Source organism: Miniopterus schreibersii, assembly GCF_964146895.1.
Source record: "Miniopterus schreibersii genome assembly, chromosome: X".
Lineage (NCBI taxonomy): Eukaryota > Metazoa > Chordata > Mammalia > Chiroptera > Miniopteridae > Miniopterus > Miniopterus schreibersii.
Genome location: NC_138104.1, coordinates 93,741,149 through 93,766,983, shown reverse-complemented (window position 1 = coordinate 93,766,983; position 25,835 = coordinate 93,741,149). Strand labels below are relative to the sequence as shown.

General features: G+C 40.8%; 1 protein-coding gene across 1 annotated transcript in view; it reads right to left on the bottom strand.

Annotated features, from left to right (window-relative positions):
- Positions 1 to 18,657: 18,657 nt before the first annotated feature.
- APOO (apolipoprotein O) overlaps positions 18,658 to 25,835 on the bottom strand; it is a 55,647-nt gene continuing 48,469 nt past the window's right edge. Inside the window, exons 8-9 of the mRNA XM_081125082.1 lie at positions 22,870 to 22,935; positions 18,658 to 18,917 (exon numbers count right to left, since the gene is read on the bottom strand). Coding sequence (XP_080981208.1) covers positions 22,900 to 22,935 — 36 coding nt within the window. The 3' untranslated portion in view covers positions 18,658 to 18,917; positions 22,870 to 22,899. The remainder of the gene's footprint in view (positions 18,918 to 22,869; positions 22,936 to 25,835) is intronic.

Here is a 25,835-nt window from a genome sequence, read left to right as displayed (position 1 = left end):
GAGAATCACCTGCTTCAGGTAACTCTGGCTCACTGAGCCACGACAATGTTGATAGCTGGATGCCAGGAACAGATGATGTTGCTGGGTGGGGATTCTCGAAAATTGGAGATTTTTTTGCCAAAACCTTTTGGAAGAACATTATAATCAGAAGTTGTTCTCTTTCTTTTTAACTCACTGAAGTGCTGCTGCAGAGGTTGTAATCCTGCGGTGATCATACGGGTGACCTTAATGCTGTGTTCCATCTGAGGACCTTATTCCATAATTTTTGTAAAATACGGGAGACTTGAACACAAGGACTGCGACACCACAAATCAATCTGATAACTGAGATGGTTACTAAGTGACTAATGGGTGGGGGTGTACACAGCATGGAAATGCTGGACAAAGGAATGATTCACATCCCGGGTGGGACAGAACAGATGGCGTGAGATCCAACATGTTATTCAGAACAGTGCGCAATTTAAAACTTAGGGGTTGTTTATTTCTGAAACTTTTTATTTAATATTTTTGGACCATGGTTGACTGTGTAACTGAAACCACAGTAAGAGAAACCACAGATAAGGGGGGACTGCTGTAGTCTTAATCTGGGGAGAAGGGTAGGAAGGCACGCATTATATAAATATGTAATTCAGAATGCATTTGTAATAGGTGGGGGAGAGTGAGGGTGGAACGTGGTTGTGAAACGTGTCCAGGTCACACAAACAGTGAGGCACATACCTGGGACATGAATCCAGGCCTTCTAGCTCCTGGTTCAGCATTCTCCCCTTCAAGCTAGGGGGTCAGGCACCTTGAGCACTCCACTTCAGAATCAGTATTATCAAGTCCAAGGTCACCACAAAGAGCACGTTGGAATCTGTTAGCAGAGCCCAAGCCACAGGAAGCCACAGGAGCGGGAAGCATGTGGAGAGGATCACAGGCTGAACTTTCAACCCAAAGGCGCTGAGTGGCACATGATGAGAAAGTGAAGCAGCTCACATTGTGTGCACATGACTTCTCTCATGTGGCTCTTTCAGGAAGGCTCCCTAGGCAGAGGTGGAACTGTCCAGAAGGTATTTCTATTGTTTCTTCTAGGGCTGAGTTTCTGTATGAGTCCTGTATCTTCTTAGGCGATATTGAGAAATAACAGTTTATACAGAAGTCTATTTTTTGATGTGCTAAAATTTATGTAACACAAAATTTATCATTTTAACAATTTTTAAGCATGCAACTCAGTGTCATAAATACATTCACACTGTTCTGCAGCCATCACCATCATCCAGCCACAGAACTCTTCATCTTCTCAAACGGAAAGCCTCACCTTATTAAACACTAACTCCTCACTCCCCTCCTTACAGCCCTGCAACCACCTGCCTACTTTCTGTCTCCATGAATCTGACTACTCTAGGTGCCTCATACAAGTGGAATCATACATTATTTATCCTTTTGTGTCTGGCTTCTTTCAATTAGCGTAATGTCTTCAAGGCTTATCTACATGGTAGCCTGTCAGAACTTCATTCATTTTTAAGGCTGAATACTGTCCCATTGTATAGATGGATATAGGAATTGTTTTTAAAGAAGAAATACATATGTACACCCCCATGTACATATATACATAAACAAAGCTACTGAACCTATCTGATACTGTAAGGGGTTCGAGTGTTGAGTGTATGGTTCATGGAATGAGTATACAAGGACCTGTTAGCCTTGCCATATATCAGGTGCCAGCGAAGAGAAAGGATACAATGCGGGCCCGTCCTCTAAGACAGCTCACAGTTGACCTGGGAAGCAGACACAAGTAGCTTTAATACAATATGATGAACATTATGGCAAAACAGAGGCAAAACGGATGACTTCCCCCTAGGAGGCAACAGAATGATTACACAAAGGTTGACCTTTAACTAAGCCTTTAAAAACAATGAAGACGGGGTATCTGGACTGGTGACCTCAATGGCAGGGCTGCAACTCTCCCAGGTGGGGGTGGGGTTCCAGTTACAATGGCTGCAAAACAAATTCTTCCCAGACTTGGAGGCATAAAAGCAACCATTATGTTTGTGGATTCTGTGAGTCGTCAGTTTTGTCATGGCACAGCAGGGACAGGTTGTCACTGCTCCTCTTGTCTCAGCTGGAAGACTTGAAGGCTAGCTCAGTCCCATGTTCACTAGTTGGTGCTGGCTGTTCTGCCCAGATCGTAGCTGGAATTGTCAATGGAACACCTGTATATGGCCTCTCCATGTGATCTGGGCTTCCTCACTGCATGGTGACTGGGCTCTGAGGGTGAGGCAACCAGGTGGAAGCCACATCGCCTTTTATGACCCAACCTCAGAAGTCATGCAGCATCACTTCTGCTGCATCTATTTCGATAAGCGTTAGTCACTAAGGTCAGCCCATATTCAAAGGGAGGAGAATTAGTCTCCACGTTTTGGTGGGAGGGATAACCAGGTTCTACAAGAACATGTAGAACCAGAAATATAGCTGTGGCCATATAGGATCATAACAGGTTTGGCGGTACATGCCCGAGGCTGAAACCATCTTGGGATAATAGCTAAAACCACCCTTTGGGACAACAGCTGGGCCCATGAGTATAAATCAGCTATATGAGTATGAAGAGTGGTAATAACCTTGGGCCACCACTCCAGACCTTACAATGATAATTTCAGTAGTGACCAGGTGGTAATGACCACATGTATGTCTTTCATTTAGGACTGACCAATTCAGACCTTGTAAACCCCTGGAGTTCTTGAATACAATTTGGGGGGTGGCTGTGTGTGTGTACGAGAGAGACAGAGAGAGAGAGAGAGAGAGAAAGAGAGAGAAAGAGAGAGAGAGAAATACTGGACTGCCTACTAATTTGCATATGTAGGTGTTCAAGCAATTAATTTGATTACAAGGAAGTGACAAGTGTACTTCCAAGCTGGTGAAGAGGTCATACCTGTTACAACTTTCATATACTAATTTGTGGGCTTGCCCGACCTCCCCCCCAATTAGAAGCTCTTCTGAGGACATAACTCGTCTTATCTGGTCTCCCCAAATGACTTACAAGCTTGGCCTTTGGAATCACACAACCCTTGATTTAAATCTCAACTCTTCCTAGTTGTGTGGCTTTAGATATATTATTTGATTGTGCCAGACTTGAGTGTCTTCATCTCAGAATTATTAAAAGAATTAAATGTGATTATTTTGCCTTGTACCTAAAAGGCACTCAACTAAATCTTAAGTTCCTTTCTTTCCCACTCAAAAATGTTGCATGGCCAGGCACTCTCGGACTCCCCACCCCACCCTTTTCCATTTAGCTTTTTAAATTTCCCTTGAGTCCTTTCTCTCACACACTCCTCTGATGGTGAATGCTCCAGAGACTTCCCCTGAGCCCTGCAGGTCTGCTTCCCCCAGGGGCACCTGGGAGTTTCACTCTTGCCCTGTTCCCACCATGGGAGAAGGGTTGGGGAGGTAAGAAGGGGCCCGGGGCTCCAGGACTAAGAGAGAAAGAGGAGCTGGCATGCCCCGGGGGTATCTGAGCTGGCGACCTCAGTGGCAGGGCTGAAACTCTCACAGGTGCAGGCTGGAGGCCGACTTACTAGAGCAAGTTAAATTCTTTTCATTTATGAATGAAACAAATATTGATTATATCTCACTAGGTCCCAAACACTATGCAAGAAGTTAAGGATACAGCAGTGAGGAGGAACAAAGTCTCTTAATTTTTGCAGATTTTGTAATTTATATTAATCATTATTATATTGTACGTGAGGGTAAGTTGGGGGCAAGGTGATATAGATAAAAGATAGAAAATATATAATATAGTGATAGTGCAACAAGGAAAATAAAACTACATTTATGCTGCCTGATCAGAGCCCACCCACCCAAAGATCAATTTAGGTCAAGACCTGGATGACAAGGGGCTAGCCTTGCCAAGGTCCAGAGCAGGGTTGCTCACCCCAGCACTACTGACTTTCGGGGCCAGGTCATTCTTTGTTGTGAGGCTGTCCCATGTGTTGGAGGAAGTTTAGCAGCATCAATGGAACTTGGCCCACAAGATGCCAGCAGCACCCACCCTCCCAAGCTGAGGCAGCCAAAAATGTCTCCAGATATTGTCAAGTGTGCCTAGAGGGTAGAATCACGTGATTGAGAACCACTGGGCTCAGGCAAAAGCACTGCTGGCAGAAGGAACAAGGCCTCCAGACTGCCCGGCCTCACCAGTTCTAGTTGTCCCTCCTTCTGCTGTATTTTGCCAACTGTGATAAGTGAAAATAGATCTTAGAGGAAAAAGGGTAAACCAGGAAGTGGGAGTACTTCCTATTTCAGCGCTTCGGTCACCGGCCGCTCCTCCCCCTCACCTCCTGAAACAGGGCCAGACGGGCTGGGAGTAGAGCAGGGCAGTGAGGCGGGCGCCGCAGGGCTGGGCCTGTGAAGGGGACGTCCCTGGAGGGCTCCCCTGCTGTCCACCACCTTTCTATCATTGAGGACCAGATTTTTAGTTGCTTTCAGCAGTTGTCTTAATCAGCAAGAAATAAATGTTAACAACTCTACCTCAGCTTTTTATCCTGTGGACTCATCATCTCGAAATATCATCAGCTTCCAAGAAATAGGTTAATGAAATTAAATAAGGTACAAAGAGAAACAACTGAGCCAATATCACTTGAACTCCCTAAGTGTGTGTGTGTGTGTGTGTGTGTGTGTGTGTGTGTGTGTATTTTAAATATATCTTTATTGATTTCAGAGGGAGGAAAGGAGAAGGAGACAGGTGAAACATCAATGATGAGAGTCACTGATCGGCTGCCTCCCGCACGCCCCCTGCTGGGGATGGAGCCCGCAACCCGGGCCTGTGCCCTGACCGGGAATCGAACCCCGATCTCCTGGATCCTAGGTCGATGCTCAACCGCTGAGCCACGCCCGACCAGGCTCTCTAAGTATATTTTGATTACATTTTTAAGAAATCCCACCATTCTCATTTCAGAGAGTATGTACAACACTGTATGAGACAGAACAGGGTGTCAGGGAAGAGTTCAGATCACAGGGTGCTGCTTGGGCAATGCAGGACAGTCTTTTTTTTTTTTTCTTCTCATCTTTTAAATTGTGATAAAAAATATCTAACATAAAATTTACCATCTTAACCATTTCCGAGTGTACAGCTCAATAGCGTTAAGTACAGGGTGGGGCAAAAGTATGTTTACAGTTGTGAGTATGTGAAAGTTTTATTTTGTATTATTATTTATTTTCCATAAGAATAACTGTAAACCTATTTTTTCCCACCCTATGCATTTACATTGTTATGCAACAAATCTCCAGAACTTTCTCATTTTGCAAATTTGAAACTGTACCCATTAAATAAGAACTCCCTGTCTCCACCTCCCCCCAGATCCTGGCAACCACCATTCTTTTTCTATGAATTTGACTAGTTTAGATACCTCGCACCTGTGGAATCACACCTTTTGTGACTGGCTTATTTCACTTAGCATAATGCCCTCAATGTTCATCCACATTGTAGCATGTGACAGGATTTTTTAAATTTTTGTTTTGGATTTCCTGCCTTTTTAAAGGCTAATACTCCATTGTACAGATATATATCACGTTTTGTTTATCCATTCATCTCTCAATGGACAATTGGGTTGCTTCTACCTTCTGGTTATTGTGAACAGTGCTGCTATGGACATGGGTTTGCAAATACACAGGCTTTTGAAAAACATCTTTATTAAGATATAATTCACAAACCTTGTTATTCACCCATTTAAAGAGTACAATTCAGTAGTTTTCCGTATATTCAGAGCTGTCCATCACAATTTTAGAATATTTTCATCTCCCCCAGAAGAAACCCATTGGCAGTCACTCCCCCTCCATGCCCCAACCCCTTATGGTCAGTTTTATGTGTCAACTTGGCTAGACTACAGTCCTCAAGTGTTCAAACACTAATCCAGGTACTTCTGTGAAGGTTATTTTGAGATGTGATCAAAATCCATAAGCAGTAAGTGGGCCCGACTCAATCAGTCGAAAGAAAGGCCTAAGATCAGAATTGAAATTTCCCTGAAGAAAAAATTCCACTTGTGGACGGCCTCAGCTTACGCCCGAGTCCCAGCCTGCTTTTCGTGATGGCCCGCCCTATGGATTTTGGACTTGCCTCGCTAACTCCCACAATCACCTAAGCCGACTCCTGGCAATAAACCTCTCAATATATATCCTACTTGCTGTTTTCTCTAGTTGGACCCCGATTGATACTTTTTACTCCACTCTACTCCCACCCTCCAGAATCCTAAGCAACCACTAATCTACTTTCTGTCTCTATGAATTGCCTATTCCAGACATTTCAAATAAATGGAATTTTACAATATGTGGTCTTACAACACAATATGTGACTGGCTTCTTCCACTTAGCATAATGCTATCAAGTATCAGCGATGTAGCAAGTATCAGTACTTCATTTCTCCTAACGACGGAATAATATTCCACTGCATGAAAATACATTTTGTTTATCCATTCATCTGCTGATGGACGTTTATTTGTTTCTACTGTTCGACTGTTTTGAATAATGAAGCAATGGAAATTTGGGTACAAGTTTTTATGCAGATCATGTTTTCATTCCTCTTCGGTATACACCTAGGAGTGGAATTTCTGGGTCATATCATAACTCTATGCTTAACATTTTGAGGAACTGCTGGGCTGTTTTCTCCGCATCCACACCAACACTTGTTATTGTCTGCCTTTTTCATTACAGCCATCCTAGCAGATGTGAAACGGTATCTCACTGTGGTTTTCATTTGCATGGCCCTAATGGCTAATGATGTTGGGCATCTTTTTCATGTGCTTATTGGCCACTTATATATTTTCTTTGGAAAAAGAAAAGGTCTGTTCAAATCTTTCGCCCAGTTTTAATTGACTTCTTTTTATTGTTGAGTTATAAAAATTCTTTATATATATGGATACCGTCTCTTATCAAATATTACTTGTAAATATTTTCCATACTAAGTGAGTTGTTTTTTAATTTTCTTGATAGTATTGTTTATAGCACAAAAGTTTTTGAATTCTGAGGTAGTACAACATCTCTATTTTGTTGCTTGTGCTTTTGGTGTTGTGACGAAGAAACCATTGCCAAATCCAAGGTCACGATTTACTCTTCACCAAGATTTATTCCTGTGTTGTCTTCTGAGAGTTCTAGCTTTAGCTCGTACATTTGGGTCTATGATCCCACACAGTCTTCTAAAAGTCTTACCTATTTGGTAGTGCTTTCCCAGGGAAATATCTGTGGCACCATCAAAAAAAAAACACCCCACAAACAATGAGACTATTGTGTTTAAAACAAAATATGTGATGTGTGCTCTTTAGCATTCTGATCTAGGCTGAGAACAATATTTGAAATGAGCCAGTGCTCTCTTTGTAGGACAAATAAATGCTTTCATAAGTACGTCACTTTTGAATGGAGTGAAGTTGATGACCTATTTACTTATGAACCAGCCCAAACAGCTTGCCTCCATAGCATGAGGGAAGGAAGAAAGACTCTATTGTGAGAATCAAAAAAAATCCAATCACTAATTTGGTCTAAACAATGGAGCTTCGAGTTTTCTGTGGCTTTCAAAAACTACTTTCTCTTTGCTCAAGGAAGATGAATAAAAACTGTTTTTTAATGTCTTGTGACTTGGAATTATTTAATGTAAATATAATAGTCTTTGTATTTATGTTTTTCCTCTAAAGCTGAGGGGAAGATGGCATAACATAATAAAACCAAACTCCATTTCAACATGCTGTTTCGGGGGGGTGCCCCTAACATTACTCACACATTCGGCGATTTGCTAAAATGATTCACAGGACTCAACATATAAAGGGTGTCCCCCAAAAAATGTAATCACACACTTTGAATAATTATAAAGGCAATGTTTATTAAAATACACTTCATTTTCAAAACTGAGCTATTGGCTGTTAAAGTGTGTATACATTTTTTGGGACACCCTGTAGTTTAGTTGCACTCATGGCTTAGGTTTTTAACAGCAAAGGGTATATGACAAGTCCAGCAAGGATAGAAAACACAGGCACAGTCTGCGCAAATCCATGCACAGGCTTCTGAGGCTCTCTACCTCCCAGCCTAGGAGGAGTATGTTCCTTTCTCAACAGAAAAAAACCGCAGCCACACATGGGCAATGCTCTGCCTAGAGGAGCCCATTAGAGGCTCAGCATCCAGGGCTTTTATTGGGGGCTGGTCACAAAAGCAGACCCTGCCCAGCAACTAGCAAAATTCCTGAATCCCAGGAGGAAATCAGGCGCTTGCCGTAAATCACATCATTGCACAATCTCTATGACCTGCACAGCAGCCACGGCACTCACTCATGCTCTAATTTATTTATTTTTAATATATCTTTATTGATTTCAGAGAAAGGAAGGGAGAAGGAGAAGGAGATGGAGACATCAATGCTGAGAGAGTCATTGATCGGCTGCCCCTGCTGAGGATGAGCCCGCAACCGGGGATGAGCCCTGACCCCAAATTGAACTGTGACCTCCTGGTTCATAGGGCAACGCTCAACTGCTGAGCCACACTGGCTGGGTTCACACTCTAATTTAAATACTACTTAAGGAAACATTCAAATTTGTCATTATTTCGGTGGGTTGAAGTTTATCCTATCTATGAATAAATAAGTATATTACAACAGTAATATATTATTATATTATGTTATATTATATATTATATTAGTTATATTATATTATATTAATTATGGCATGTGTAAGCTACTAAAAGATTTTTAAAGGACAGTGGTATACCTTATTATGCAAACAGATATTAATTTTAAATTAAACATATCTTTTCATTAAAGCAGGACCTACAGGATCTCAACCAGTATTACCCTTAGCCAGATGTTTAAATTCCTATGGAAAGAAAAAAAAAAAATTAAAAAAAAATTTCTATGGAAAGTAATAAGACATTAAATCTTGTCTATAGACAATAACATGAAGGAATGAGTTAGAGAAACACATCAAGGCCTCAAAAGCCCAACCCTGGGCTCATTCTTGCTGCACTTGCTGGGGATAGAGGTGTCCCAAGGGGAAAACAGTGATCATGCAAAGAGAGCGTGAGTTGGGGTCTAACTCAGTCAAAGTAAAACCATCCATCCAAAGCCAATGGCTCCTGTTTTATCAGACTTGTTTCCTCTGACTACTCTCTTTCCTTCTCTAAAAAAGTTAGTGTACAAAAAAAATATAAAAACCCACTGCCTAGGTACATTAAATTCATGTTTTAGATAAATATCCTTGGGTGCTTCTTTGCATAAGACCAATATTGGAATTGCTATCAAGTAGTTCATCTGTATGTCATGATGCTGCTGTCCTTTGTCTTCGTATCTGAATTGTAAACATATTTCTGCCCCCTGACCACCATAACAGAATATGCATTTAATGGGTACTTAATAAATCTGGGGGGCAGGGGAGCCACAGAGATTAAAGACCTTTATAGAATACCTAGCTCAACCACCTCTGGTTTTAGATTTGGAAGTCAGAAACACAGGGACACACACTCTCAGGTTGGTGGCAATTAAATAAATCCAATGCCTATGGGTACCTGCAAAGGCTCGACTGAAACCAAATCGTAATGAAAATCTGAACTTTAAAGAATTCACTCAGCATACATTTTGCAATGTAGACATTAGTGCATTAGGTCAGCGCTGTGGGTACACTAAGAAGAAAAATAGTTGCCCTGGCCTCAGGCGATTATAGTCTACTAGAGCTCAAGTGTGAACTAACAAGGGTAGAACATGTACAAGGAAATAAGAAGTCTAGAAAGTGATCCAGGAGTTTAGAGAGAAAAGGTTTTCATGTCTGGAAATTCAGTTCTTCACAAATATAAGAGTGATGGTGAATTCAAGATGGGTACAAGCAAGGTGAAAAGGTTTTACAAGCGTGTAGGCTTTCCCTAAATCTCACATCTTGATACTTGAAATGAGCAACAAGAGCAGAAGGTGACCCAGGGGAAAACAGCAATCACATAAAGAAATCTATTAGAAATAAGTTAAGCATCTTTAGGTCAATGAGACCACAAAGAGCCAGTAACACCAAGTGAGGAGTGGAAAACAGTGCCAGGTTTGCTTAACAGGAGAGAGGAGAGGTGCAGAAAGGACACTTTTTCCTCTACACCCTCAGCAACACAGGCAAGTGGGGTGCAGTGCAGGACAGGCCCTGGGATGCCGTGGCCAGTTCCAGTTCTGAAAGGCCTCTACAGGGCTAACAATGCACTAAGCAGTCTCTGCTTTTCTTCATGGAAACAACCTGATTTACAGCACCAGGGACCATGCCCCCAAACAGATCACAGCCTCCTTCCTGAGCAATGCTGTAACTGAGCGTTGCCTTCCTGAAGAAGGATTCAGAAAATGAATTAGACATACGACCCCCACATGCAACAGAGACAAAGATACACCATAACGTTCTAAAATTTAAAAAAATGGAAAGAAATGTATCATACTACATTCATTACAGGAAAGGGCCCATTTGACATGTGGAACCAAAGTTTACAAACTAAATGAGATTTTTAATACTAATTTCCTTGCTTTCCTTAGAATTTATTTTTAAATTTTTGGTCATTTTTATTGGTGTCAATGTTATACAGGCACAGGGTTTCAAGAGTCAAATAGAGCCCGGCCGGGCGTGGCTCAGCGGTTGAGCATCCACCTAGGATCCAGGCGATTGGGGTTCGATTCCTGGTCAGGGCACGTGCCCAGGTTGCGGGCTTGATCAATGACTCTCTCATCATTGATGTTTCTATCTCTCTCTCTCCCTCTCCCTTCCTCTCTCTGAAATCAATAAAAAAGATATATGAGAAAAAAGAAAAAAAGAAAAAAAGTCAAACAGAACAACAAGCAAAGCCCAGGGTACATAGAAGGAAGGAAATGATAAAAATCAGAGTGGAAATAAATAACATAGAGACTGAAAAAACAATATAAAAGATCAATGAAACCAAAAGCTGGTTCTTTGAAAAGACAAACAAGATTGAAAACTTTTAACCAGACTCATCAAGAAAAAAAAGAGAGAGGACCCAAATAATAAAATCAGAAATGGAAGAGGAGAAATAACAACTGATACCACAGAAATACAAAGGACTGTAAGCCAATACTATGAACAACTACAGTGGTGCCTCGGTTTTCAAACATCTCGGTTGACAAACATTTCAAGTTACGAACGCTGCAAACCTGGAAGGCAATGCTTCAGTTTTCAAACCCGCCTCGGAAGTCAAATATACTCCGTGGCTCCCGCTGAGGGCAAGATCCTGAGGCCCAGCTGTCGGCTGTGGATCCCTCAGTTTTCGAATGTTTCGGAACCCGAACAGTCTCCCAGGACGGATCATGTTCGAAAACTGAGGTGCCACTGTATATGCCAACAAATTGCATATGCCAACAAATTGGACAATCTGGACAAAATGGTCAAATTCCTAGAAACATACAATCTTCCAAAACTAAATCAGGAAAAATCAGAAAATCTGAATAGAAAGATTACAACTAATGAAATTGAAACAGTAATCAAAAAACTCCCAGCAAACAAAAGTACTGGACCAGATGACTTCACAGGCAAATTTTACCAAACATTCAAAGAAGAACTAACACCTGTCCTCCTCAAACTATTCCAAGAAATTCAAAAGAAGGGTAGACTTCCACGCTCATTTTATGAGGTCAGCATTACCCTAATTTCAAAACCAGATAAAGACACTACAAAGAAAGAATTACAGGCCAATATCCCTGATGAACATAGACGCTAAAATCCTCAACAAAATATTAGCAAGTCGGATCCAGCAATGCATTAAGATCATACACCATGAACAAGCGGGATTTATTCTGGGGATGCAAGGCAGGCACAATATTCACAAACCAATAAATGTGATACATCACATAAATAAAATGAATGATAAAATTCACATGATTATATCAATAGATGCAGAAAAAGCATTTGATAAAATCCAGCACCCATTTATGATAAAAACTCTCAGCAAGGTGGGAATAGAGGGATCATACCTCACATAATAAAGGCCATATATGAAAAACCTACAGTCAACATGATACTCAATGGGCAAAACCTAAAAGCGTTTCCCTTAAAATCAGGAACAAGACAGGGGTGTCCACTTTCACCACTTATTCAACATAGTACTGGAAGCCTAGCCACAGCAATCAGACAAGAAGAAAAAATAAAAGGCATCCAAATTGGAAAAGAGGAAGTAAAATTCTCACTATTCACAAGTAAGATATTGTACACAGAAAACCCTAAAGACTCCACCAAAAAACTACTAGATTTAATAAATGAATTTAGGAAAGTAGCAGGATACAAAATTAATATTCAGAAATTGGTGGCATTTTTATACACCAATAATAACAAACTACCAGAAAGAGAAACTAAGAAAACAATCCCATTTACTATTGCAACAACAAAAAAATAAGGTACCAGGAATAAATTTAACCACGGAGGTAAAAGATCTGTACTTGGAAAACTATAGGACATTAAAGAAAGAATCTGAGGAAGATACAAATAAGTGGAAGTATATACCATGTTCATGGATAGGAAGAATTAACATCATTAAAATGTTCATACTACCCAAAGCAATCTATAGATTCAACACAATTCCTATTAAAACACCAATGGCATATTTCACAGATCTAGAACAAATATTCCAAAAATTTATATGGAACAAAAAAACCCCAAATATCCTCAGCAATCTTGAGAAAGAATAATACAAAGTTGGAGGGATCACACTACCTAACATCAAACTATACTACAAGGCCACTGTAATCAAAACAGCCTGGTACTGGCATAAGAACAGACATATAGATCAGTGGAACAGGGCGGAGAGCCCAGAAATCAACCCATGCCTCTATGGTCAATTAATATTTAACAGAGGAGGCAAGACCATACAGTAGAGTAAAGACAGTCTCTTCAATAAACGGTGTTGGGAAAACTGGACAGGTACATGCAAAAAAGTGAAACCAGACCACGAACTTACACCATACACAAGAATAAACTCAAAACAGATAAAATACTTAAATGTAAGTTGCGAAACCATAAAAATCCTAAAAGAAAATATAGGCAGTAAAATCTCAGACATCTTTTGGAACAATATTTTTGCCAATATATCTCCCAGGGCAAGGGAAAAACAACAAAAATAAACAAATGGGACTACATCAAAGTAAAAGGCTTCTGCACGGCAAAGGAAACCATCAACAAAATGAAAAGGGAGCCCACTGTATGGGAGCACATATTTGTTAATGATACATCTGGTGAGGTGTTAACTTCCAAAATTTACAAAGAACTTACACAACTCAACAGCAGAAAAAAAAATCCAATTAGAAAATGGGCAAAGGACCTGAACAGACACTTCTCCAAAAAGGACATACAGATGGTCAAGAGACATATGAAAAAATGTTCAACGTCACTAATCATCAGAGATGCAAATTAAAACTACAATGAGGTATCACCTCACACCTGTCAGAATGGCTCCATCAACAAATAAACAAACAAGTATTGATGAGGGTGTGGAGAATGGGGACCCTAGTGCACTGCTGGTGGGAATGCAGACTGGTGCAGCCACTATGGGAAACATTGTGGAGATTCCTCAAAAAATTAAAAATGGAACTGCCTTTTGACCCAGCGATCCCACTTCTGGGAATATATCCGAAGAATCCTGAAATACCAATCAGAAAAAAAGTATGGATCCCTATGTTCATAGCAGTATTATTTACAACAGCAGCCCAAGTGCCCGTCAGTAGATGAGTAGATAAAAAAGCTGTGGGACATTTACACCATGAAATACTATGTGGTTGTAAAAAAAAAAAGGAAGGATCTTGTACCCTTTGGGACAGCATAGCGGGACCTGGAGAATGTTATGCTAAGTGAAATAAGCCAGTCAGAGAAAGACAAATACCATATGATCTCACTTGTATGTGGAATCTAATGAACAAAATACTGACGCGCAAAATGGAACTGGAGGCATGGATGCATGGCACAGAGATCAGAGGGGAGAGGAGTGGGGGTGACTGGATGAAAGAAGGTGACAGGATTAGCTAAAAATGATATGCACGGCCCATGGACACAGACAACAGTGTGGTCATTGCTAGGGGTGGGGGGTGGGGGCGTGGGTAGTGGGTGGAGGTGGGTAAAGGGGGGGGAAATGGGGGACATCTGTAATAGTGTCAACAATTTTTAAAAAGTCAAACAGTTATCACTAACTGTTGCAAAAAACAGAATGCCACTGCCTCCCTCTTCCCATCCCTTCCTCGTGTGCTAATGCCATCTTCAAAATTCCCCTCCTCTTGTATTCCTGGGGGTTCAGGAGAAAGTCATGTACGTATTCTTACACTATCATTACTTGAAGAGATACACTATCATGTAGAAGAGATACGGAAGATAAATTAGACAGCTCATATTTTCCCTGTAGTGAACAAAACATTTAAAACCATTCCTCCAACCACACTCAAATTTGGGGTAACAAAATCCCAGGACTCACTAGGACTTCACTTTTGAGTGTCCGGAGCAGTCTCTAAATCCTATTTCTCTCCATCTTTGCCTTTGTCTTTTTCTCCCACCTGTCCTGTCCTATCACTCCCAAGACAGGCCAGTGCCGAAGGATTGACTGAGTCTGCAAACACTGAGTCTGAAAACTATTTCACAGGTTGCGGGTGGGCAGGGAGAAGTCACTTCCTTTGCTACCCTTCTGCCTTCCAAAGCCCCAGCGAAAGTCCAACAACAAAGCTCTAGAGTTGGTTAAGAGCATAGTGGCCCTTAAATGTGAAATACAGGCGGCTCATTCGGCACTGCTCAGCAAACTAAATGTGAAATGCTGAAACGCTTGCCTTATGAAAACAAGCTTTTTCTCCCTCCAGAAATTTCCTTGGCTATCATTTCACAAACATAAATAAGCCTGAACTTCGGTCATGTGTGGAGTTTGAACTAACTGTACCTTTAGAACTATGAGCCGGCTAATTACTGACTTGAAATTTGAACCCTAACAGAAGGGAAACAAAACATCAGACAGGAGGTATGAAGGGCGAAAACCAGAACCTCAAGGAAGTTTCTTCCAAACAGTGGGGAATGAAACCATTATTTCAAATATTTACCTTAATTAAAATTAAGCCTTGGGTGGGAGTTTAGTCCCACAAATATATTGCTGGTCCCCCTGACAGTGGTTTTTGCATTAGACTGGGTGGGTGCATTGAATTAGGAGGTGAAAACTTTAGCGTACTGCATGGACACTACTAATGACAAGAAAATTGGTTTCTCTAAATGTCAAGCCTTCCCCAAAAGATGACAGGACAATGACGAGAACAGAATCTGTCTCTTTTCCCACTGAATTCAAGGACTCTGAATTTTATCTGTAAACTAATAAAAACCAGTAATACTACCTGGCCTACCTTTAACTGTCATTGACTGGGTAGTAAACCACAAACAAGCCCTATTTTTCCATCTGTGTATGTGAACACAGGCATTTGCCTTGACTCTGAATTTTCCTTAGGCCACCGGGACATAATGTCAATGACCCATCAGGGAAGTGCTGCTGGGCTGCGATCCAGCAGCGCACTTAGGACAAAAACTGCTGACCCAGTAGCCCAGGCACCTGCTACACCACTGCCCAGGTGGGGGGTCCTTCCTTCCTATTACTACTGTTTTGATTTGTCCCAAGAGGTGACACAGGCGACAAGATTGATGAAGACATTCTTTAGTGCTGCTACTCCCTTTTATCCCCACTGAAGCAATTGCTTTTAAATATTGATTTCCTACAAACTAATTTTTCTTAGGACTCCAATTACCACATTATCACTGAGACATTTGTCCCTTCAGATGAGCTGAAATCACTCTGCATGGTAGGGAACATTCCCTCCAAACTCCCTGAAGTTATTCGAATGGAACTATGTTGACCAGGTGACAGATAAACTGGATTGAGATTCATAGTTTTATTATAAGGAGAAATGGTCATAAGAAACAGAATAAAAAGTAGAAACGTGCCCTACACGGGTGTAACTCAGTGATTAGAGCATCGGCCCACATACTGAAGGGTCACAGGTTCGATTACCGGTCAAGGGCACGTACCTGGTTTGCAGGTTTGATCCCCAGCCCCGGTTGGGGCGCGTGAGGGAGGGAACCGATGGATGTGTCTCTCTCACATCAATGCTTCTCTCTCTCTCTTTCTTTCCCCCTCTCTCCCCCTTCCACTCTCTCTAAAAGTCAATGGAAAAAATATCCTCAGGTAAGGATTAACAACAACAAAAAGGGTAAACATTAAGTAGAGTATTTCTTCGGGAAAGAGAAAAGCAGTACAAACACACTGAGGTCAGGAGTAAGCCGAGGAAGAACAGGTGTAAAATAGCACTCTGAAAAGTAAAAAGAGCTGGAGAAATGCAACATATTATGATATGCAAATTTTATACTCCCTACAGTTGGGTGTTCATGGAAGGCATGCAAAAAGCATTAAATACAAAAGAAGGCAGTGCTGGACACAAAAACGACAAAAGGGAAAAACCATAGTATAAAGGGTAACTGAGTTACACTTGCTGGGAGGTGAGTCCCCTGCTGTCCTAGATACAGGCCAGGTACCACCAGGAGCCGGCTCTGTGACCTCAACCTCTACACCCACTTTGGAGGAGTTAAGAGGTTTGAAGGCCATGTTTCAATATTGAATAAATGGTTAAAAAGGGGAAGTAATACCTTACAGTTAGGAGGCACTCAAACACCTTTTTTTTAAATCCTCACCTGAGGATATTTTTAAAAAATCAAATTTATTATTTATTTTGTTCTGTTTTACTGGCATAAAGGTAATACATATCTTTTTTTTTTAATATGTCTTTATTGATTTCAGAGAGAGGAAGGGAGAGGGAGAGGGAGAGAGAGAGAGAGAGAGAGAAACATCAATGATGAGAGAGCCATTGATCGGCTGCCTCCTGCACACCCCCCACTGGGGATTGAGCCTACAACCCGGGCATGTGCCCTAACCGGGAATTGAACCCCGATCTCCTGGATCCTAGGTTGATGCTCAATTGCTGAGCCACACAGGCCAGGCCTGAGGATATTTTTCCCATCGCTTTTCAGAAAGAATGGTAGAGAAAGAAACATTGATGTGAGAGACGCATTAATTGGTTGCCTCCCACGTGCACGCCGACTGGGGCCAGGGATGGAGCCTGCAACTGAGGTATGTACCCTTGGCCAGAATCAAACCCGGGACCCTTCAGTCTGCGGGCCAACGCTCTAACCACTGAGCAAGACCAGACAGGGCTCAAACACCTTTTGATTACTGACCCTGAGCGTGCTGTGATGCGGACCGCTTCTTCATCATCTCTAGATCAGGCAATCTCAAGAACGAGGAAACTCATGGAATCTGTACTTTCTGGAGGTGATGCAGGAGCCAAGCCAATGGGAAAGGCTGGAAATAACAATATAATGAGATATTATAATTTAGGTACAGCTTTAATATATTGAAATGATTAGTATAGTAACACAAAAGTAATTCAGCGTAAAAGGAAGTAAAAGACTGCTGGGTCACTAGCAGGATTATTCTAGGCATCAAAGTGCTTCAACTCATTAATCCGGTAACAATGCTGGCACCATTGCTGCTATTTTGAATGTCAAATATATTTAATATTAACATGTGCACGGTCTATTTGCACATATATATATTTTAATATATCTTTATTGATTTCAGAGAGAGGAAGGGAGAGGGAGAGAGAAACATCAATGATGAGTCATTGATCGGCTGCCTCCTGCACGCCCCTGACTGGGGATGGAGCCCGAAACCCGGGCCTGTGCCTTGACTGGGAATCGAACCCCGATCGCCTGGATCCTAGGTCGATGCTCAACTGGTGAGCCACACCCGGCCGGACTCTATTTGCATATTACTGTCTTACCAACTGCTATCAATTCTGGAAGGTCAATAATTAGGAATTAAATTGACGTTACAGGAATATAAAAATGACTTTTAACTTCCAAATCGGATTGAAGTTTGGAAATTCTCAACTCTCTTTCACATACTGTTCCCCGCCCATCCTTCCTGGCTGGCTGACACGTCAAAAGAGGCGCCTGCCATTCCCACCAGCACTGGGAACATGGAGTTCAATAAGCTGTGCATTCGGGGCCACAAAGGCGAACATGAGGCCACCATACAAAGAACCCCCACACACAAGCACAGGGCATTCCCGTTCCCACACCAGCAGAAGACAAAGCCTACTTCATTAGGCTTCTCCCACTGGCACTGAAGTGGGAGCTCTGTACGGGCCCGAGGCAACACCACACGGGCTCCCATCGCTGTTTTCTTTGGTATGCCTGCTCATCAGTGCCAGGCAGGCTGTTACTTACAGGTTTTGTTCCCTGTGCTGGCTATCGGAGCGCTGTCTCTTGGCTCCAGAGCCGCTCTTGACTCGACTCTGTTTTGGGCACAGACTGCAGATTGCCAGCTGATACTGCTCTAAGGAGAGTTAATGGTTTTCACACACACTCCCACACACACAAACACATGTACATTCAGAGATATACACAATACATGTCACACATACATACACTCAGAGACATACCACATACACACCACACATACCCCACATACATGTATACTCAGAGGCACACATCATACACACACCACATACATGTGCACACATGCACTCAGATATACACACACACATACATGTATACTCAGAGATACACACAGGCACTAGATACACTTAAACTGTCATTCCATAATATCAGAATAGAAAAAAGCAGAGCGACTTTTTTTAACTTGGAACTTTAATTATGTACATAAATAGCAACATGAGAACAAGAAGTTCTAAGGCTTGTACATTCTGTAGGTGAAAAGATTTCAGATTAGTCCCTTTGTTATGTGGCATCACCCAAGGTAACAAAGAGGCCTAGTTTAGGTTTTCCTGAAGAAGAAAGCCAGTTGCTATATTCAATACTGACTTCTCTTCCATTCTTCTGTAGAAATACTGGTTTATTGTATGGAGTTTCCAATGTTCACCTACAACTGAAAGAAAAAAAATAAGTAAACTGTGCCAGAAAAAATAAAAACAACTCTACAATTTTGCAGTTTGAAAATTCTTTAGGTTTACATAGAGAAATCATAACAAATATTTACATTACCATTATATGACCATGAGGCTCATAAGGAGCAAGAGCAAAGTGTAATTATTCCCATTTTACAGACAGGTAAACTAAATGTCAGAAAGGTTTTGTGTTTCATCAATACTACATTCAGATTCTTGACTGGCTGTGTACCTGAGCTAATTAAACTGATGGATGGATTTATAAATAAAAAATAAATGCCTAGCCCTGGTCGGTATGGCTCAGTTGGTTGAGTGTTGTCCTGTGCACCAAAAGGTGGTGGGTCCAATTCCCAGTCAGGGAACATACCCAGGTTGCAGTTCGATCCCTGGTTGAGGTGCATGCAGGAGGCAACCAATCAATGTTTCTCTCTCACATCGATGTTTCTCTCTCTGTGTCTCTGTGTCTCCCACACTCCCTTACACTCTCTCTAAAAAAATCAATGGAAAAAATATCCTCGGGTGAAAATTAACAAAAAATTACTATAAACTGGAAACAACCTATATTAATAAGGATTCTATAGATCATGGTAGTCCATACTAGGAAATTATTATGCAGCTAAAGGAGGAACGAGGTAGATCTACAAGTACCAACAGGGAAGGATGTACACAATATATTAAGTGAAAAAAGGCAAGTTCATTCATTCCATATAGTTAAACACAGCACTGTCTATGAAGTATTCTTACCAAACAATTGAACCTAAATCTGATTAAGCCTTTAGATCCATCAGTTTATAGGAAATGCAGAGAAGAGAGGAACCAAGAGATAAACACAATGACACTAAATGGATGTGCTCAGCCACAGCCACAGCCACAGCATGGGAAATTCTAAAGGACAAATAAGCTGAGGTTTTCAACAAATAAACGCCAAGAGAAAAATGAGGGAGAAGGACCTATTACAGTTTAAAAGGGATTTAAGAGACCTATCAGTCAAATGCAGTGAGCTGATCTTGCTTAGATCCTGATTCAAACAAACCAAGTATAAAGGTTATTAATGAGACAATCAGGGAAGTCTGCATACTGTCTGGTTATTAGATGATATTAAGGAGTTAATGTTAATTTCTTCAGGTGTGATACTATTGTGATATTTGCCCTCATGGAGTTTCCAGTGTTCTCCTAAAATAATATAAGGACTATGATCGCATTCTGTCAAAAAAGCAAAAGCATGTATAGAGGCATATTCACCCACAGGGAAACCAGCTGGGATGATGTAACAGAATATTAAGAGATTACCTCCAGGAAAGGAAGAAAAGGCAAGTTTAAAACTATTTATCTAAAAAATTTTCTTTACATAAATATATATCACTTGTATAATTAAAAATACATCTCTAATAAAGATCTAAAAAAATAATGAAATCAAGGCTATGTATAAGTTGAACTCTGGCCCAGAATTTTTAATATGTTTTTACTGATTTCAGAGAGAGGAAGGGAGAGGGAGAGAGAGAGAAACATCAATGATGAGAGTCATTGCTGCCTCCTGCACGCCCCCGACTGGGGATCGAGCCAGAAACCAGGGCATGTGCCCTGACTGGAAATCGAACCAGGATCTCCTGGATCCTAGATCGATGCTCAACAGCTGAGCCATGCCATCTAGGCTGGCCCAGAATATTTTTCACACAGTTTCCCTTTATGCCATGTCTCATTGTCCTTGTACAGAAAGATAATTCAGTGAAAACTCTCTGGAGGACAAGTGTATCTTCCTCACTGCTCGCCCTCTAGTCTGTCTTCTAACTGCACATCGGATGCACATCTGGTCCCACTCGCCAGAGATGCCGATTCTGGGGTGGGGCCTAGGCCTCTGCCTTTTAACGAGCTCCCCAAGTAATTTGTTTGTATAACATAATTTGAGACCTGCTGACTTGGGGTGACTATATGAAGAGCTGTCATGTGAAAGCGGATCTGAATTTGTTTTCTGTGGACCCTGATGCAGGATCAGGACCACTGTGTAGGAGTTAAAAGGAGGCATATTTTTGCTTAGTATAAGAAACAGCTTCCTAAAAATCAGAACTATCCAAAGATGGCTGCCCTGTGAGGTGAGTTCTCTATCAGTGGAGGTGAAAAGTGGGAACACACACTTGAGGCTGGGAGTTGGGCGAGATGACCCTTCTCAGATTCAAAGATTATATGATTGTCTAGGTCTCCAAAATTAGGGAGAGAGCTTGAGAAAGAAAATCCTCAAACCTGGGGCTTTCATGAATTTTAAATCACAGCCATAATTTACAACAAATGTAACACTAATATAAAAATGTTTTATTATAAAAGAAAACTCATATTCATTGTGGAAAATTTAAAAATACAGAAAGTTATATAAAAGAAAAAATATAAAAATCATCTATAATTCTAATATAAAAAGATATATACAGTAGTCCCCCTTATCTGCAGGGGATACATTCCTAGACCCCCAGTGGATGCCTGAGATTGGGGATAGGACTGAACTCTATATATACTATGCTTTTTCCTAGATATGCATAGCTATGATAAAGTTTCATTTACACATTAGGCACAGTAAGAGACTGACAAGAACAATAACAAAATAGAACAATTAGAACAAAATACTGCAATAAAAGTTATGTGATCATAGTCTCTCCAATATCTTACTGTACTATAGGTACAGCACAGATAAGTAGGACCAAAGGATGATTCAAGTCCCGGGCAGGACAGAGCAGGATGGCACAAGATTTCATCACACTGCCCAGAATTTGTAAATTGTTTATTTCTGGAATTTTCCATTTAATATTTTTGGACCATAGTTGACCAAAAGTAACTGAAACCATGAAAACTGAAGTTGTGGATAAGGAGGAACTACTTAAATATTTTGCTGTATTTCCCGGTCTTTACCCTTTCTAAAAATGCATCATACTATCACCCTAGCTCAGTTGGTTAGAGCATCGTCTGGATATACCAATACTGTGGCTTTGATCCCCAGTCAGGGCACATACAGGAAGAAACCCATGAATGCATGGGTAAGTGGGACAACAAACTCATCTCTCTCTGTTTCTCTCTCTTCCTCTCTCTCAAATCAATCAATAAAATTTTTTTTTAAAAGTATCATACTATCCTGTTCTTCCTCCACTTAACAATCGTGTACATGTTCCCATGCAATTAAATATTATTAAAACATAGTAACATTCCTCTTTATGGATATACCATGATTGAGCCATTTGCCTGCAGTTGAATATTTAGATTGTTTCCAAATTCAATACAGTCTAATTACCAGGAAATCACAAGGGCTAGCATACAATTTTTAATATGCACACAAAATAATATTAATATAATCAGTGTTTTGTACGTAGGTACTCGATGAGTAAATATTAAACAAATGAATGAAAATAGTGAATTGAGTATGAGACCAGAAGAAATAAAACTCATTTTCTGACTTCATCTGATATCATCCTAAATTTCTCCAGCCTTAGGTTACTCAATCTTTACAGAATACTTACAACCATGAGCTCCCTGTGTCAATTACAATAACATCTCTATATAATTTTGAATTTCTCTACAACAGTCATACAGTCAACAAATGTGTAATGAATGACTATTAGATGAGTACAAGTGTACTAACTATAGTGAAGTTTGAAAAAAAGAAACCTAAGAAGTAATGGCATTTTTTTAATTGTTTGAAATCATAAATCACAACTGTCAAGTTCTGGCTTGTCCAAAAAACCCAGGTAAATCTCAGGAACAAACACAATTATATAAGTCATGGCACTTAAACCCAGAAATTAAAGATGGAATGAAACATTGTCCTGACCCTATGTTTCCATATAAAGTTGAAACTGCTATAATTAATTTATAGAATTAAATTAATTAAAGACAGCTCATTTTAGCTGGTGCTAACAATGCTAAAAATAACCACAGAGTTCTCCTATTCTTTACCTGATTCAAATGGGCAGAACATGGAGTATTCTACTTATTTCCAGGTGAATTCTTCACATTTCCTGGCTTGTAAAACAAAAAGTAAGAATATTAGTACAGTTTGAAAAGAAATAGTGAAACTTCTAAAGAAACAGAAGAACACCTCAAAGTGCCAGTCTTCAGCATTTGGCTGATATAAACACTAAATATTATTATAATGCAAAGTGACCCATTTCTCAGTAAACTTAAGGAATTACTAAGACTCCTGGAGGGCCCTGCTGCAGAGAGTGACTTAGGCACAGAGGAGAACAGGAAATAAAGCTCCATCAAATCTCACTATACAAAGTCAGGCCAACAGCTGATTCTGTTAAAAAAAATCAAATCAATAGTGAAAAGATTCCTTTACTACTTCATTCTATGGTCATTGTTAAAGGTTTTATAACTATGGGGATGCGTCCTGTAGGTGCTCTGCTCTGTGTATCATCCACCATAGGGGCCAAATCACAAAACATGTTTATTCTGAAAGAGCTTATAATCGGACCACACCCATTCTGCCTGACTGCCATCTGGGAACATATAATTAGGTCATGTCATCCATGAGAAGCGATGTAGGAAAGTTTCTAGTGGGCGAAGTTTATGTGCTACATGTTTAAGCCTTACTTTCTTTCCTCTATGTTTTTAAGACTTTAATTCTAAAAACACGTTAGTAAGACTTCACGTACATCAAGGATCTGAGCTCTCATGAGATGGCAACCTGAAAAACACTAAGCTACAGTTAAGAGGGCAATGGGGCTGTGATCTGTGGCTTAGACCTGGTGCAGGTTCTCCTATCCATGGGTGAAGGGGGGTGGTGAGAAAGCACAAACATGTGACTAATCCTGTAAGTTCCGAGCATGGTTTCTAGGCAGCTTCAGGCTTACTGGAGTGGTTGAGAAATGGCCTCTGAGCATGGGGATCAAACACCCTGGCGTGCCCAAGTTATACTGGTTTATACCCACTGTCCTAGCATAATTAATAGCGCCTCCTTTTGCTCTCTAGTGTATTCTAGTTGGGATGATAAATTACATGGTCACCCTATCTACAAACCATATCCACTTGAAGACTGAGTTCTGGAGAACAAGGCCATATGTACCCAGCCTACTTGTTGCTCTGAACAGGGTTCTACAGGACTCTCTGCCCGTGTGCCTTACTCTATTCTTCCTGAGACACTTTCTCTCTCTCTCTCTCTCTCTCTCTCTCACACACACACACACACACACACACACACAGCCCCAGAGGCCTTCCTGCTATTGCCCTTCCCACTTGCCAAGCTCATTCCTGGGATGAGACCTTTACAAAATGTACCCCTTGACCTAACCGACCAGTCCTGATTTCCGCCTGGCTAAATGCTACTCGTCCTTTAGATGGGCTCTCCCCTGCCCGCTGCCCTTTGATTTAGAGAAGAACCTTTCATTCATCTTCACAGCACCCACGAGCTTCCTGACCTGTGTAAATCTTTCACTCACGTCTGAATCCTTCACTAATACATAAGCCTCATGAGGGCACAATATCCCTAGTGTCTTCTAACACACGGCATTCAAACATTTGTATGAAAAAAGCTTGGGCATGTAATTAATGAAGAACAAAAGGAGTTAAAAAGACCTTATGGAGCCCTGGCCGGTTTGGCTCAGTGGTTAGAGCGTTGGCCTGTGGACTGAAGGGTCTCGGGTTCGATACCAGCCAAGGGCACGTACCTCAGTTGCAGGCTCGATCCCCGGCCCCGGTTGAGGCGTGTGCCAGAGGCAACCAACAATGTGTGTGTGTCTCTCTCTCACTCTCCCTTCCACTCTCTCTGAAAAGTGATGGAAAAAATATCCTTGGGTGAGGGTAAAAAAAAATGAGGCTCATGGAGGTGAGATAACCATGTCCAACAATTGGGTCTGTCATAAAAACTATGTGGTTCTCTACCGAGCTAAACATACTTTAGGTCTGAATTACCTTAACATAATGCTTGTCAAATATTTCTAGTGACATTCTTATATATTCTACTATCTATACTTGCCAGCATCTTAATCTCAAAAATATACAATGCTAAAATCATAAGCTTTTTTATCTTTTGGACATTAAGAAAATGGGCACATAAAAACATTCTTCTGGTTGAGGAAAACAACTCTGTTGCTAGGAAAATTTTCTTGTTTGGTTACATATCACTTATAGTATAACAAAACATGACTTTCAAGTATCTCACTAAAGAAATATTGAGCCCATCCACTGTACTACAAACCAGATCTCTCTTGGCAGAAACCTCCATGATCTCAGAAAAAACAACCTTCTGACTTCAAAAGACAGTTTGTGATTTAGCACAAGCCATTTTCAGAAAAATAATTTTATTTAAAATATTTTACAACTCGATCATTCTCCTTATACTCTAATTTAAATACATATCGGGTTTCATTGTTTTTTAGTAATCAATACACTTATTTAACCCAACATATCTAAAATATTATTTCAACATATAACCAATGTAAAAATAATGAGACAGTTCACACTCTTTTTATTTCTAGTGTGTCTTCTACATTTGCTGCGGTGTGGATTTATGCTTATAGCACACCTCGATTCCGATTAGCTACAGTTCAAGTACTCAACAGCTAGTGGCTGCCACAGCGAACTACACAGGGCGAGAGGAGTACACTAAACAGCACTGGGATGGTTAGTTTTATGTGTCAACTGAGCTACCCTACAGCAGAAGACTCACAGCAGAAAAGTCGTGTTTGTCCACAAACATGAATGATAATTTTTATTAGCAAAACTGAAACGTTTGTTTTAATCAAAACATTTCTTTCTAATTAGCATGCGCCGCCATGTGAAGAGGGGTTTCCAGCCAAACCCTGCGTACAGCAGTCCGCGGAACTATCTGAGTCTCTCGCCAGATGAATTACTCTGATCAATGACTTAACTTTTCCAAAATGCAGTTTCCTCATTTGGAAACTGGGATAAAAACAGAACCT